This window comes from Hemiscyllium ocellatum, chromosome 10 (genome assembly GCF_020745735.1).
Source record: "Hemiscyllium ocellatum isolate sHemOce1 chromosome 10, sHemOce1.pat.X.cur, whole genome shotgun sequence".
Classification (NCBI taxonomy): Eukaryota; Metazoa; Chordata; class Chondrichthyes; order Orectolobiformes; family Hemiscylliidae; genus Hemiscyllium; species Hemiscyllium ocellatum.
In genome coordinates this window covers 23,062,736-23,078,139 of record NC_083410.1, presented here as the reverse complement: position 1 = coordinate 23,078,139, position 15,404 = coordinate 23,062,736, and the positions used below count along the sequence as shown (strand labels likewise).

The 15,404-nt window shown below is 37.6% G+C and overlaps 1 protein-coding gene across 1 annotated transcript in view; it reads left to right on the top strand.

The window, feature by feature from the left end:
* mtr (5-methyltetrahydrofolate-homocysteine methyltransferase) overlaps window positions 1-15,404 on the top strand; it is a 74,451-nt gene that overhangs the window by 1,108 nt on the left and 57,939 nt on the right. Inside the window, exons 2-9 of the mRNA XM_060830847.1 lie at window positions 2,406-2,617; window positions 4,556-4,645; window positions 6,948-7,017; window positions 7,473-7,565; window positions 8,855-8,961; window positions 9,661-9,720; window positions 9,817-9,911; window positions 12,572-12,672. Of these exons, the coding sequence (XP_060686830.1) occupies window positions 2,406-2,617; window positions 4,556-4,645; window positions 6,948-7,017; window positions 7,473-7,565; window positions 8,855-8,961; window positions 9,661-9,720; window positions 9,817-9,911; window positions 12,572-12,672 (828 nt within the window). The remainder of the gene's footprint in view (window positions 1-2,405; window positions 2,618-4,555; window positions 4,646-6,947; window positions 7,018-7,472; window positions 7,566-8,854; window positions 8,962-9,660; window positions 9,721-9,816; window positions 9,912-12,571; window positions 12,673-15,404) is intronic.

The window sequence follows — 15,404 nt, the reverse complement described above, 5'->3', positions numbered from 1 at the left end:
TCAAAAGTATTTCAGCGGCTGTGAAAAATGCTATATAATTTGTTTTCTTTATGTATCAAAAGTTTTGTACTTTTAAAGGTTTACATGTAACTAACAGATCTCAGCTTGACTCAGTTGTTTGCATTCTCATTCCAAGGCAAAATATAGATTGAAGCTCATCTGCAAAGCTGAGCTGTCTAGACTGACATTACTGAGGAAGGGCTATAGTGTCAGATTAAACATTAAATCAGCTCCCTGTTCAGAGATGGTTCAGTTGTATAGTGGAACTTGTAAGATTGGAGTAAAATAATAATAGCATTTATTAACTTTTGGTTAATGGATAGAAAATAAAGTAGGAATAAACAGAATATTTTCTAAATGGTAGGATGTAACTTGCAGCAATTAATAGTGTGCCTCTGCTATTTATGGTCTGTATTCATGACTTAGATGAGGGATTGGGTGTAACATATCCAAGTTTACAAGACAAAGTTAGATGAGAAATTAAATGAAGAGATCACAGAGGGTATGGATGTCTTGGGTGTGTGGGCTAGAACGTGTCAGATGAACCACAGTAAAGTAACTTGCTGTTATCCACTTAAGTGGTTAGACAAAAGGATATCATTGGAGTTGCACAAGATTGGGAAATGTTTGTATTCAAAGGATTGTGAATTTTTTACACATAAACTGCATAAAACCAACATGCAGGTACAGCAAGAAATTAGAAAAGCAGATGGCATATGACTGTGGGTTGTGAAAGATGAAATGGAAATGAAGACATTGGTTTTGGTTTTCCCAATGAAGGGTCAAATAGCTCACTCATTTTCCTGTTCATTTTATTATCTTATAAAAGATCCTGTGGCAACATTGGACAAGTGGTTTTGCCACAATGAACTGAAAACATAACTCTCGAGACTTGTCCCTGGCTATATATTTACTGTTTATGACTTTCCTATGCACCATTTGGCTGTCACTTTGCTTGAATAACAATGGTGTCTAATAAATCTATTAAATTTATAGCATTTAGGATGCCTTAAGGACATGGTAGTTTGCTTAATAAATTTTTTTTCTTGAATAAATAGTTGTATATTATTAACTTTTGGCAAATTTTTCCAATTATATAGTGACAGGATTTGTCTCCATTTCTCAAAAAAAACTTTAACATCCTCCTCCAAACCACCACCATCTTTCTTGATGAAAGGCTTCTGCCCGAAAAGTTGATTCTCCTGCTGCTCCTCGAATGTTGCCTGACATTGATTTTTGTATAATTTTCATAGTCAGTTAAATAGTAGGAAGACCAAAGTAAATATCCTCAGCCCCACTCTTGCTCTCCAACTCTTTGCTCCCACATCAAAGTCTTCCATTCCTTTTTTAGCTTGAATCTCAGACTAAAATATTTGTACCCTGATGCGCTAGCCACAACTTAATTGGTAGCACTGCTGTCTGGATTCAAGTCCTACTCTTGAGTTTTGAAGGCAAATATCTACATCGACACTGCATACTGACACTGTGACATTGTCAGAGGTGCTGTGGTTTGAATGAAACATTAAGTTGCTTTCTCAAGTGAACACAAATAAAGACCCCATAGCACTGCTTTGAAGATGAGCAGCTAAGATATTATTGGTGTTCTAGCCAATATTTTGCCTTCAGTAAAATCCCCCCCAAAAAAGCAGGATATGTAGTCATATATCATATTGACGTTCATTGTAAATAAGTACTGGAGTGGAAGAAAGGCGGAGGATCGTCCAGAACAGGACAGTCATCAAGGCAGTCCATGACAGAGCAGCTCATGAGAGGGAATTTCAAGGTCAGAATGACTAAAATAAATAATTGCAATCCTTTGTGAATTTTAATGTGACTTGATGATCTACTGTTTCAGTAACACCTAGGGAAAGTTGCTGAGAAATCTGTGATATCTGCATTGATTGCATTTGTTATTTGATGTGTGCTGAGGGGTATTCGATGACAATATAATCAATATTTACCAAATGTTAATTCTACTATTGGAAATAAGTTGTACGTTTATTGTACATTGTATTAATTTTGTTTTATTTTGGTAGTAAGGTATTGTTGTTTCTTCAAAACCACAGAAACTTGTGACTTTATTCACTTAAGTCCCCTGGATCTCAACTTTAGTCAACTTCAAAAACAAAAGTTATTGGTTCTTAGCTCGATCATAATTTGTTGATTTTTGTCTGGGATTATAATATGAAGTTAATGTCAAGTCTGGGATCATAACACTTCAAAAATATTCTTGGCTGCAAATATTTTGCATGATTCAAAAGTAATAATTGGTGATGTGTAAATTCACACTTATAGCATGTGTTACCGTCGCAACCTAACTCACCTCCTTCTAAAGTTCTTGAATCAAGCATATGGAATACATTCTCTCTTGTTCATAATTCTTTAAAATTAAACTTTATTTCTAGGATCAAGGAGTTCTTTCCAAGATGAACTTAAAGCAATTTTACGGAAACGCATCATGGTGCTGGATGGAGCAATGGGGACTATGATTCAACAACATAAACTTGGTGAAGATGATTATCGTGGTGAGGAGTTCAAAGACCATCCTAAACCTTTAAAGGGAAACAATGACCTTCTCAGCATAACACAACCTGACCTTATCTGCAAAATTCATAAGGTATGGAACACTGCCTGGTGTTGAGTTAAGGCTGCACAATCTCAAAGGCAGAACCAGGAATTCACAAAGTGAACAGAAAAAATAATTAAACTCTGGCATTTTGCTTAGCCAAATTGAAATTAAAATGTTGGAAGTGTCAGAAGCTGACACCAAAAACATGACCCCAAAACTCACTGGAGGGGGAGGCAGCTCCACAAATATCCCCATCTTCAATGATGGAAGAGCCCAACACATCAGTGCAAAAGATAAAGTTGAAACATTTTCAGCAATCTTCAGCCAGAAGTACTGAGTGGATGATCCATTTCAGCCTCCTCCAGTGGTCCCTAGCATCACAGATACCTGTCTTTAGCCAATTCGATTCAATCCTTGAGATATCATGAAACAATTGGAGGCACCGGATATTGCAAAGACTATGGGCCCTGAGAATATTCCAGCAGTAATACTGAAGAACTTGCTACTTCCCTAGTTAATCTGTTCCAATACAGTTGCAATACTGGCATCTACCTAACAATTTGAAAATTTCCCAGATATGTCCTATATACAACAAGCAGGAAAAATCCAACCCAGCCAATTAGCGTCCAATCAGTCAACCCTCAATCATCAGGAAAGTGATGGAAGGTGTCATCAGCAATGCTATTATGCAGCACCTGCTCACTGTTACTCATTTTAAGTTTGACCAGGGCCACACAGCTCCTGACCCAACTTCATCCTTGCTTCAAACACGGACAATAGCGCTGAATTCCAGAGGTGCGGTGAGAGTGACAGCCCTTATCATCAAGGTCACATTTGATTGAGTGTTGAAACAAAGAGGCCTAGCAACACTGTAATCACTGGGGCAAATTCTCCGCTGGTTGGAGTAATACCTGGCATATAGGGAAATAGTTGAGGTTGTTGAAGGTCAGTCATCTCTGTTCTAGGATGTCTCTGCAGGAGCGTCTCTGGGTAGTTTCCCAGACTTCTGCAACTTCAGCTGCTTCATCAACGACCTCCCTTCCACCAAAAGGGTAGAAGTGTGGATGTTTGCTGATTATTAAATTGTATTCAGCACCATTCACAACTCCTCAGGTACTGAAGTAGTCCATGATCAAATGCAACAAGATCTGGACAATGTCCAGGCAAGTTACATTTGCAGCACAGAAATACCAGGCAATGACCATCTCCAAAAAGAAACAATCTAACCGTCGCCCCCTGACCTTCAATGGTGTTACCATCACTAAATCCCCCATTATCAACAGCCTGGGGATTACCTTTGACTTGAAACTCAACTGGACCTGCCACATAAACAGAGCAGGTCAGGGGCTAGCAATACTGCAGTGATTTCGAAATGCCTGTCCACCATTTACAAGATTCAAGTCACGAGTATGATGGAATACTCTCCACTTACCTGAGAGGGTGCACCTCCAACTACACGTTTGACACCATCCAGGAGCAAGTAGCCACTTGTTTGGCACCACATCCACAAACATCCATTCACTCCACCACCGTTCAGTAACAGCAGTGTGTACTAATCACAAGATGCACTGCAGGAATTCACGAAAGTTTCTGAGACTGCAACTTCTATCTCTCATAAGTGCAGCAGTTACATGGGAGCACCACCACCTGCAAATTTCCCTGCAATCCTGCCTTGGAAATATGTCATCATTCCTTCACTGTCACTGTGTCCAAAACCCTAGAATTCCTAACCTACAGGCATTGTATGCCAGCTTACAGCACATGGACTGCAGCTGTTCAAGTGGAGAGGTCACCACCACCTTTTCAAGAGCAACTAGGAGTGAGCAATAAATGTTGGCCAGCCAGCATCACCCACATCCCGCAGATGAATAAAAGAAAATAAGGTTCAGACAGTGAAGGTGCATAGCTTAGGCAAGATGTTGAACAATATAGATTGTATTCCCTTTTTTGTCACGAAAATAAGTTTAACTTTCTTTAAAATTTTAGGACTACTTGTTGGCTGGAGCAGATATTGTGGAGACAAACACTTTCAGTAGCACAAGAGTTGCACAGGCGGATTATGAATTGGAACATTTGGTAAGAAATCTCTCTGCTACATAATGTTGAATCCCATTCCCAAATATTGTGTGAAGAGAATGCATCTTATTAATATATACCACTACTGTTTGTCCTAATGCAAGATAATGCTTAAAATTGATTTGTTGCCAGATAGTTGAACTTTAGAACTCTTGGGGAGGTAGAGAGGAATGTAAAGATCAAAACCTAATCAAACCTTGCACAAACATTTTCTTTTACCTGGCAAGCATTCCAAGACATTCATACATAGGGAAAAGTCCTCTTGGTGTACAGTTGCGGTTTGAAATTAATGGTGGTTTAGTTGCTCTGACAATAATAATGAAAGTGTAGATGTTTGCTGAGGATTAAACAATATTCAGCACCATTAATAATAAAATATATTGTTTTACGTGATAATCTCTTGTTTGGATGACCTAGTTTTTGGGTTCAACATGAAGCGTATTCTTAAATGGCTTACAAAAAAAGTGTAACATTATTGTTAAGGTATATTTATGAGAGTTCAGGGTTACATTTTTACGCAAATATTTTCTTTACATATTATTCTCAATTGTTGCCCGATCTCCTCCTACACCACTGTCAGAAGTTGTCAGAAGCATCAGCTCAAAAAATAGGCCAAGAATTCTTTTCTGTGTATTTCTTCCATTTTCAATATTATTGGAGAAAGATTTGAAATTTGGTAAAAGTTTTACCAATATGTTTAGTCATCTCCCACTAGATACTTAAAGTGTATTAGTAGCAATGGCAATGCAAATTTAAAAGGTTTATTAGAGAGAATGGAGTTGAGTGCTCTTTTCCTATCCTACATATTTGTTATTTTGATTATTTGGGGAAGTACCTGGCATCTGATGGGCATTTCTACTTATCAGAAGATTGTTGGCGTCTGTTGGCCCATTGGGTTACAGCTTTGAAACAATTCTGATAGTACTAGCATTTATTTTCCTTTGTGACTGAATAATAATGCCAGTGTTCCACACAGATGATGTAATTTTCCAGACCCTCAGCAAAATGTCCATTACTTTTAATGTTTGACAGTGATGTTCAGATAATGGAGGGTATTGAAGTTAAGATCAAGCCGATCTTTATTAAATTCTTAGTTTTATTCTTTCATGGAATTACGGTTTTGTTGGTAACACCAGCATTTGTTGCCCAACTATGAAGTGAGCAGTTTGTTTTATCATCATAGAGGGCAGTTAGGATTTCACCAAAATGCTGTGGATCAGAAATTATGTTTAGGCCAGACCGGGTAAAGGTGATATATTTCTTTCTGTAAAGGGCATCAGTGAACTGGGTGGGTTTTATCATTTGTGGTTATCATTATTGATAAAAAAATTTCAATTCCTAGTTTTCATTGTTGGAATTTAAATTTCACTAGCAATGGTGAATACTGAACCCATTTTCGAAGAACATTTACCTTGGTGTGTTAACCTAGACTATTAATCTAATAATAGTTCAAAAATATTACTGCTTCACCATCATTTCTCTTAAATATTACACAACATATGCAATTTGTAATAAGAATCATTGATTCAGTTTGCTGCCACATCAGTTTAAATCAGTTAAACTCAACGAAGGGGGGAATGATCACAGTCTGTATGAATAAATACAGTACTGGGTGCAGCAATTAACATTTTCCATTGGAGGCTTGCTGCTTCCAATTGCACTTCTTTCTAACAAGTGGCCGGCCCTGGGTTATCAGACAGCTGTAGTGATATTTTTTGATTTGTTTAGGCTGTGAAAACATTCATTTGTTTGACTTCTAAATTCAAGTATTTACTTTTTTTTTGCTTTGATTTCAATTGCAGTATTGGTTTTAAGGTGAATTTGGTATCTGTTTGTCATTTTTTGCTTAGTTGGACATATTCCGGATGCCAAGTTAGTTTATAGGTTCAAACCCCCAAAATGTTTCGACCACACAATCTAGGCTGATATTAGTATGTTCCTGACATAGAGAATTTCCTAATACAAATTTCCAAATTTTGAAAGGCATGTTAAATCCTGGTTTTTCTGCTTTGCTGAAGTATACAGAGCATATTCCATAATGGTGTCAGAGAAGGCCCTTCCTAACATCCAATTCTTAACTAGGATTTCCAAAAATCCACTCTCTTGGTCTTTCATTTAATTGGGAGACCTTGCAACAGATTGTGATGTAGGTTAACAACTGTCCATGTAACAATCTGCACTAAAATGACTCTTCACTTTGGAATTTGATGGAGAAATGTAGACATTGTAAGTTTATTATGTGCTCATAGCAATGGGATACTTGTATTTGCTTTCAAATTTATATTGAATTTCTTCTATCCAGGCTTACCGACTGAATAAAGTCTCAGCAGAACTGGCCAGAAAGGCAGCAGATGATGTGGGAATGCAAACAGGTGACAATTTTTTGTTATAGTTGTCAAAGTAAAATATATCAATCCATTAAGTAGTCAAGATAAAGGTAACGATGCCGTAGTCTTACCAGATCATAGAGCTGCTCTCTCATCAGACACAGACACTGCTGGTGGTTTAACTTGAGCATCACAACACCTCTGGTAATGGGAGGTGGCAAGGAGGCAAGTCCTTCATAGTAATCCCAATGGTGCAAGAGAAGCACCGCCGGTCTGGCAGCGTCTGAGGAGCAAGAGAATCGACATTTCGAACATAAGCCGTTCATCAAGAAGGGCCGACTCCTGTAAATTTTACTTGGGGAAAAAATATATGGATCTATATAAATACAGTATATCTCCTATGATTTAATACTTGTAGGACTTAGCACAATGCTTTGGTAGGGTTTGCCATGGTTCCAAAGTTTTTGGAGCATTTTACTAACTTGTGTTATTTGTCACAGGTACCCAAAGATTTGTGGCAGGTGCAATAGGACCAACCAACAAAACATTATCAATATCACCATCTGTGGAGAGGCCTGACTACAGAAATATAAGTATGAAATAAAATCTGTACCAGTGGAAAATTTTGGATGGTTTTAAAGTATTAAATTGGTTGCTAGGAATTTGAATTAAAAGCTGATTATATTTAGAAACTGCAAGTGCCGTTGCAAATTTGGCTGTTCCCAGTTGCTTTCTATGCAAGGATCGTTATCTTGTTTTTATGACTGCCACAACATAAAAGCAGTGATAAGTGGAAGTTCACGGACTACGTTACTCAATCTGAGATAATAAGTTGCCAATGTTTGCTAAAGATAGCTGCCTTATGTGGTGTTGCTGAAATGTTTAGGAACTTTTGATTTGGTTGCTATTGTACATTACATATTGTATATACTTGCATGCTATATGATAATGTAATGAAGTATTAGTATGGTAATTTATAGCTATGATTTCACCCCACATAAACGAGGAGTAGAAAAAAAAATTGCTACAACCTTCAATCATCTCCTAATGGAGATTTGATTCTGATGGAAGCGCAGGATATTCTGAAGATATGTCACATTAGACTTGTAAACTTAACTTTGTTCCTCTCTCCACAGAGCTGTTATATTTCTCCAACACTTTCTATTTTTATTTGATATTCTAAAAAGGCTCAATAGGATAGAGGCTGAGGTTGTTTTTCCATGTTGGGGAATCTAGGACATTGTCAGGATAAGGGTCAATCATTTGTGTCTGAGATGTTGAGAAATTCTTTTACTCAGAAGGTTATGAATCTTTGGAATTATCTGCACAGGAGTTATGGATGCTCAACTGTTAAGTTTTTAAACTTGAGATAGACAGATTTTGGTATCTCAGAATCCAGGGCTTTGGAGAATGGATGTGAAAGTGCACTTGAGGCAGAAGATTAGCATGACCATATTGAATGGCAGAGTAATCATGAGGGACTGTTGGTCTACTACTATTTCTTAAACTTTTCATAAAATATAGATTGTAACATTGCCAAAAAGTAAATGAGCAACAGCAAAAGGCTTTGTACCATGTAGCTGGAATCAGATCTCTGATACTTGGAAAGATTATAGAATTTGTTTGTTTAACCTAAGTGAAAGATGCTCGCCCAAATCCTCTAAGAACTATATCCACGATAGTTACAGACTATCATGGATATACCTAACTACGTAACAGAAATCTATTCTTTCAATCTTGAAAACTTCAATTGTTTCAGTGTGCAGTCTTTTGAGAGGTCATTCCAAATTTCCACTCTGGAAAAGTTATTTCAAACTTTGTTTTTAAATATCCTAGCTGTAATTGTCAAATGGAGTTTTATTGTCAATTAATCTGTTTGCAGCATTCGAGGAATTAGTTGAAGCTTATGAAGAACAAGCCAGAGGCCTGCTGGATGGTGGTATTGATATCCTCCTGGTGGAGACCATTTTTGATACAGCAAATGCGAAGGTAACAGATGTACCAAACCTCACCCAATTTGTAAATTATCAAAAAGGAAATAGTGTAGTCATTTACTAAAATTAGCTTTTGTTTATCTGCCCCTCGTGGAAAATTCTAAAATTGGGGACACAATTTCAAACAGAGATGATGAAATTCCTTACCTCAGGGTGTTGTTAGTCTTGGCATTCTCTTGCAAAAGTGACAGTGGAAGCTAGGTATATATTCCAACAGAGTTATATAGATTTTTGGTTAACAACAAAGTCAAGAGCTATACAGAGTTGACAAGAAAGTAAAATTGATGCCACAATCAGATCAGCCATGCTCTATCTAATAATAGACCATGCCAAGGGACCCAGATGGCCTACTCCAGCTTCCATTTCTATGTTCTTCTAATAGTGAACAAATTCCAGTACCTTGTTGTAATTAATTTTCCTTAATTTCTATTCCTAACCCAGGGGCACCAGCAAATGCCCTTGATGATGCTGATTTTGATCTGACAGATATCCAGAGTTGTTTCCAATTTACATAACTGAACTATTCAGCATACACTTGCTGGAGGAATATATATTTTATCCTGTTTTTAATTCCTGAGTGACACAATTAGGATCTGTTGAAATTATGACTTTCTTTTTTTAAAAAAAAGTTATCATCTATGGAAGTATAATCTGAATAGTTTGTTTTACTAATGACACATGGTTCTGTTCACAGGCTGCCTTATTTGCTATTCAGCAGTTGTTTGCGGAACAATATGAATCAAGACCTCTCTTTGTAAGTATTAAATACTGTTTACTTTTCTTTCCAATCTCATTTCCCCAACCTGGCAGTAACCTTGTTTTGTAGTTAAATAGTTCTGTTTTGTAACAGATTTCTGGAACAATTGTAGATAAGAGTGGACGCACACTTTCTGGTCAGACAGGAGAAGCCTTTGTCGTCAGTGTATCCCATGCAGAGCCACTCAGGTAAGGTAACTGATTGTCAGCAAAGCTGGAATCAAAAGAGTATATTTTTAGAAAACAAATAATTTGTTCAATAGAAATTAGTGACATCTTGAAAGGAGAGTAGGCATTTTGGACGTAAAGCAAACTTGAGTTCAATAGTAAAGGCCAAAGTCCTGAGCATTTATGGCAGAAACTGTGGAGCAAAAATACTAATACTTCAGGTTGACACATTTTGATTAGAATACAAAAATGAGGTAAACTGCAAGTGTTCAATTCAGTTTGTTGGAGGCAACATATATATAACGTGCCTGAACGTTACACTTGGAAAATGTGCTGTTCTTCAAATACTTCAAGTATAACATGATCCTAAGCACCTGTCATGCTATCTGGAATATTTAGCAACTGTATAACCTGGGCTATATGATGGAATTTGACCAATGCATTTTTAATGAAACGTAAGAACATTCTTCATAGTTCAATTATCTAATGTTTTAAGAAGCAAAAGGGGGAATCTTAATACTTGACTGTGTTGCCATCCTTGATCGGTGCATCCAATGCTGAATTAATGGCATGAGTTGACTCTGTTTTTGCATTATTTTAACCATTTAAGTTCATTTGCATATATTTCCATGCAATGTCTGAAAATTTGTGGATGAGTGACAGGATATTTTATATGTTTGACTGAAAGGTTATGACTGTAATTTGATCAGAGACTATTGATAGCCAGCTGTTGGATCTGCTATCTTCTAAATGCTTGTGTTGCATGTTTTTGCAAATCTCTGAAACATTGAGAGCTGTCTTTGTGAATAAATAGGCATCTTTGCATGTGTAAGCAATTTCTAGAATCAGTCCAGATGAATTATTGGCCTGGATTTTCAGCTAACCATCATTCTACAGTAGACTAGAGGTGTTTGCTGGGACCCTGTGAAATCACTAATAATAGCAGACTGTGAAGAAATTGCCCAGGAAGTTTAATTTTCTGCTGGGCTATTCTTCTACTCCTGGAACCCTCTAAAAGTTTCCAGTTAAATCGGAGACTTCAGGGGATTCTGATGAAATCAAATAAAATAGTTGCTCATGAAAAGTTAGGCTATAATATACAAAATTTAATTCCTGAGAAACTACTTAACAGATCTTATACTTTGCTTTCATACTTCGCAACAACAACCCACACTCAAACCAGATCAGACATCCCCGAGCACTCAACCCGCAAGAAATACTCTCCTCCTAGCCCACGAGCTGTCCTGTAAAATACTGGCTTAGCGATTTACCCCTTCTTCCCTCCTTTCACTTGTCAGGTTTCCTGAGATTTGGGAAACCACCTATCATTAGATAAACAGAAATCATCATCAATGTGGAAGCTCAGACACTAGTTAAAAGCCTTCAGGAACAGACATGTCTGCAGTGAGCAGATTGGTCACCTATCCCTTGTTCATTAATGTGGAAGTGGGCATGTTCAAGACTAACTGATAGGGTTCAGGTTTGAAATTTCATATTCAACTTCAGGCTTGACCTAAAACCATCGGTTAAGCCCATCTAGGGATTGAATATACATCCAAAGTATCAGAGCACAAACGGGTATTAAAATCAGCCAAAAAGACTTAAAGACAGTGTATTAAACTGTAGCGACGATCCTGTAAATGATGCTGAGGTGGATGCTCATGCAGAGTACATAAAAGAATACCTGGACCATAAGATGTTCACAGTCCTCTGAGATAAAAATGAAACTCAGACAGGAATGCCACTTGGGTGCAGTGTTCACATTTGATGAATGTAACATAATGAGTTAATTTGTATTGTTATTAATGTTGTTTGGTGACAGCTGGTTTGTGATGAAAGATGAGGCCCACAGCTCCTCCACTTACTGAGGTTATCTTCCTTCTCAGTCTTTCCCCTCATCTGGTTAAACCACCAACTGTCATCTGTTTCTAATGAGAAAGCAATCCTATGGTCCTCTGGAACAATGGTGACCTTACCTCTACTAGAGGACATTTTGTTCAGTAGCAGTGGCACCAACCCAATCTGAAAATCATTGTCATTCTGAATGGCAAGAATAAGGATTAATTTTTATTTGGAAGGTTGATAATTTAAATTTTCAGAGAAATACCTAACTTTTTCAGTACTTTGTTTTTCAGCACAAACCTGTCTGTGTTGTAGAGAAACATGTATTTGTACTTTAACAGATTGGACTTTAGGTCTTCCACAAATAACGTTAGTTACTCCTTGAGCAAATATAGAATTAAACCATATGATCTTATGCAAAAAGAGTAGCAGATGAATTCTGACTAACTTAACTGAACAGTTTGGCCATGGGTAAGACTGATAACAATTAGATATTATCTTTCCTTGAAAGACCTGAGGTATTGATGAATGTTGATGTTAATTACATTATGCCAATTAAGGTCTCAACTGAATTTAACACACCGAGAAGAATTGCACAAATTACATTATTGTTATGTGTGAAGTCAAGACTGTCAGCAAGCTCAAGATTTTTGTTGGGAGGTCCTAGTCTGCAAAATTGAAATATTTTTAGTTGCCCTTGTGCTTTTGGCAAGGAGAAGCAAAATTAGAAAATGAATTCTGTATATGCGTGGCACAGAGCGCGAGGATATAACTATCTTTTACAATTCCACTGAAACAATGCGCAATTTCTTATAGTAATATGAGATATTTTGTTTTAGCATTGGATTAAATTGTGCTTTGGGAGCTGCGGAAATGAGGCCATTCATAGAAGCAATTGGAAAGTGCACAACTGCTTATGTTTTATGCTATCCTAATGCAGGTCAGTACCACATAAATTTTTTATATGTAATGTGAGAGATCTGTAGATCAAAGAAAGTAGATAGCTTTCAAATACTTCAATATATAGATTATTCCTTTGTGTAACCTCAAACATCGGGTCGTACAGTGCAGAAACTATTCGGCCCAACTTGTCTGTGCTGACCAGATCCCCCAATCTGACCTCGTTCCATTTGCCAGCATTTGACCTGTATCGCTCGAAACCGTTCCTATTCATTTACCCATCCAGATGCCTTTTAAATATTCTTATTGTACCAGCCTCCACCACTTCCTCTGGCAGCTTGCTCCATACATGCACCACCTTCTGCATGAAGAACGTACCCCTCAGGGCTTTTTATAAATCTTGTCCCTTTCACCTTAAATCTACACCATCTAGTTTTGGACATGCCCACCCTAAGAAAAAAAGCCTTGGCTATACACCCTATCCACGCCCCTCATGATTTTATAAACCTCTATAATATCATCCCTCTGTCTCCGCTGCAGGGAAAAAAAACCCAGACTAATCAGCCTATCCCTGTAATGCAAGCCATCCTGTCTTGGCAACATCCTTGTAAATCCTTTCTATACCTGCTCAAGTTTACCAACGTACTTCCATAGGAGAGTGACCAAAATTGCATGCAATATTTTTGAGGTGAAATTATTAATGACCTGTACAGCTTCAACATGATGTCCCAATTCCTATACTCAGTGCTCTGACCAATCAAGGCAAGTATGCAAAACAACTTCTCACCACCCTGTCAACATGTGATTCCACTTTAAGGAAATGTGCACCTGCACCCCAAGGTCTCTTTGTTCAGCAACACTCCCCACGGTTCTACCATTAACTGTATATATCCTGCCATGGTTTGTCTTACCAAAATGCAACATCTCAGATTTATCTAAATTAAACTTCACCTGCCACCATTGATACATCTGATCAAGGTCCTGTTGTACTCTGAGATAATCTTCTTCTTGATCCACTACACCACTTATTTTGGTGTCATCTGTAAACTTACTAACTATACCTCTTATATTCCCATTCAAATCATTTATATATCCTTGAGGCACACTGCTAGTCATAGGATACCACTCCAAAAATCAATCCTCGACCACCACCCTTGTCTCTTACCTTCAAGCCAAATTTGAATCCAGTTGTCTAGCTCCTCTCGGATCCCATGTGATCTAACCTTTATTAACCAACCTACTGGCAGAATCTTGTTGAATGCTTTGCTGAAGTCCATATAGACAATGTCTACTGCTCTTCGATCTTCTTTATCACCTCTTTGAAAAACTCAATCAAGTTAGTGATACACGATTACCCAAGTACAAAGCCATGTTGACTATCCCTAATCAGTCCTTGCCTTTCCATATGCATGTAAGTCCTGTCCCTCAGAATCCCCTCCAACAACTTACTCACCACTGACATTATGGCTCATTGGCCTGTAGTTCCCTTGCTTTTCCTGACAGTTTTTCTTACATAATGGCATCACATTCACCAACCTCCAGTCGTCTGGCACCTTACCTATGGCTGTCGATGATAAAAATATCTCAGTGAGGGGCTCAGAGATTTCTTCTGTAACTTCGCTTTCTGAGAAACACTTGATTAGATTTTTTAATGTATTTTAAGACCTCCAGTATCTCCTGTTCTGTAATATGAACTCTTTTCAAGGCATCACTATACTTCCCCAAGTTTCCTAGCTTCCATATCCTTCTTCAGAGTAAACATGGATGCAAAATACTATTTTAGTATCTCACCATCTCCTGTGGGTTCCACACATAGGTAGCCACACAGATCTTTAAGGAGCACTATTCTCTCTCTACTCACTCTTTTGTCCTCATTGTACGTATAGAATTTATTTGGATTCTCCTTAACTCTGTTTTCCAAATCTATCTCATGTCCTGTTTTTGCTGTCCTAATTTCCCTCTTAAGTGTACTCCTACTACTCTTCTAGTCCTCTTGGGATTCACTTGATCCGAGCTGTCTATACCTAACATGAGCCTCCTTTTACATGACCAGAGCCTCAGTTTCTCCAGTCATCCAGCATTCTTTACACCTACAAAATGAAAACTAAACAATCAGAGATTCTGGGGGCTGTGGATAAGAAAGAACCTTTGCAAATGTTACATTCATTTAACAGCTCCCAGAATTTCCTCACGGATAAACCCATCCCACCATCCTACTCAACCCAACTTTCTTCTCATGATTCCTCTCCTAAGGGCAGTGACTCATTTCTCTGGAAGGGTTTCACAAGCTTCACAAACGGTCATCGCCTTTCATCAAAATTAAGTCTGACATTTCAGTACAGTATAAAGAATACAATGTAAGAGGTGCTATCTTTTAAAGATTAAACAAAGGTACTACTGCCTTCTGCTTGAGGATCTAAAGCTAAATGGTGCTACTCAAGGAAAAGCTGGGTTTTTTTTCCTGATGTCCTGGTCAACATTCCTCTGTTAACTTCACAAAGAGATTAACTAATTTATTTTCTGTTTTAAAAGCTGGATGCACCAACGTTGATGTAATATTGGTCTACAGCACAAGTGAATGAATTTCAAAAGTTGTAAAGTGGTTTGAGGTTGAACACAAATATCTTAAAACAGTATATAAATGCAAGCACTCTTGCTATCCTTAACATGTTTATTGATGCTACCTATATTGTAAATTCCTTACTGAATTCATTTATTTTTGCAATGTTCAGGTTATAAATATTAGACAGTTATCCATTTGAGAGCATTCCC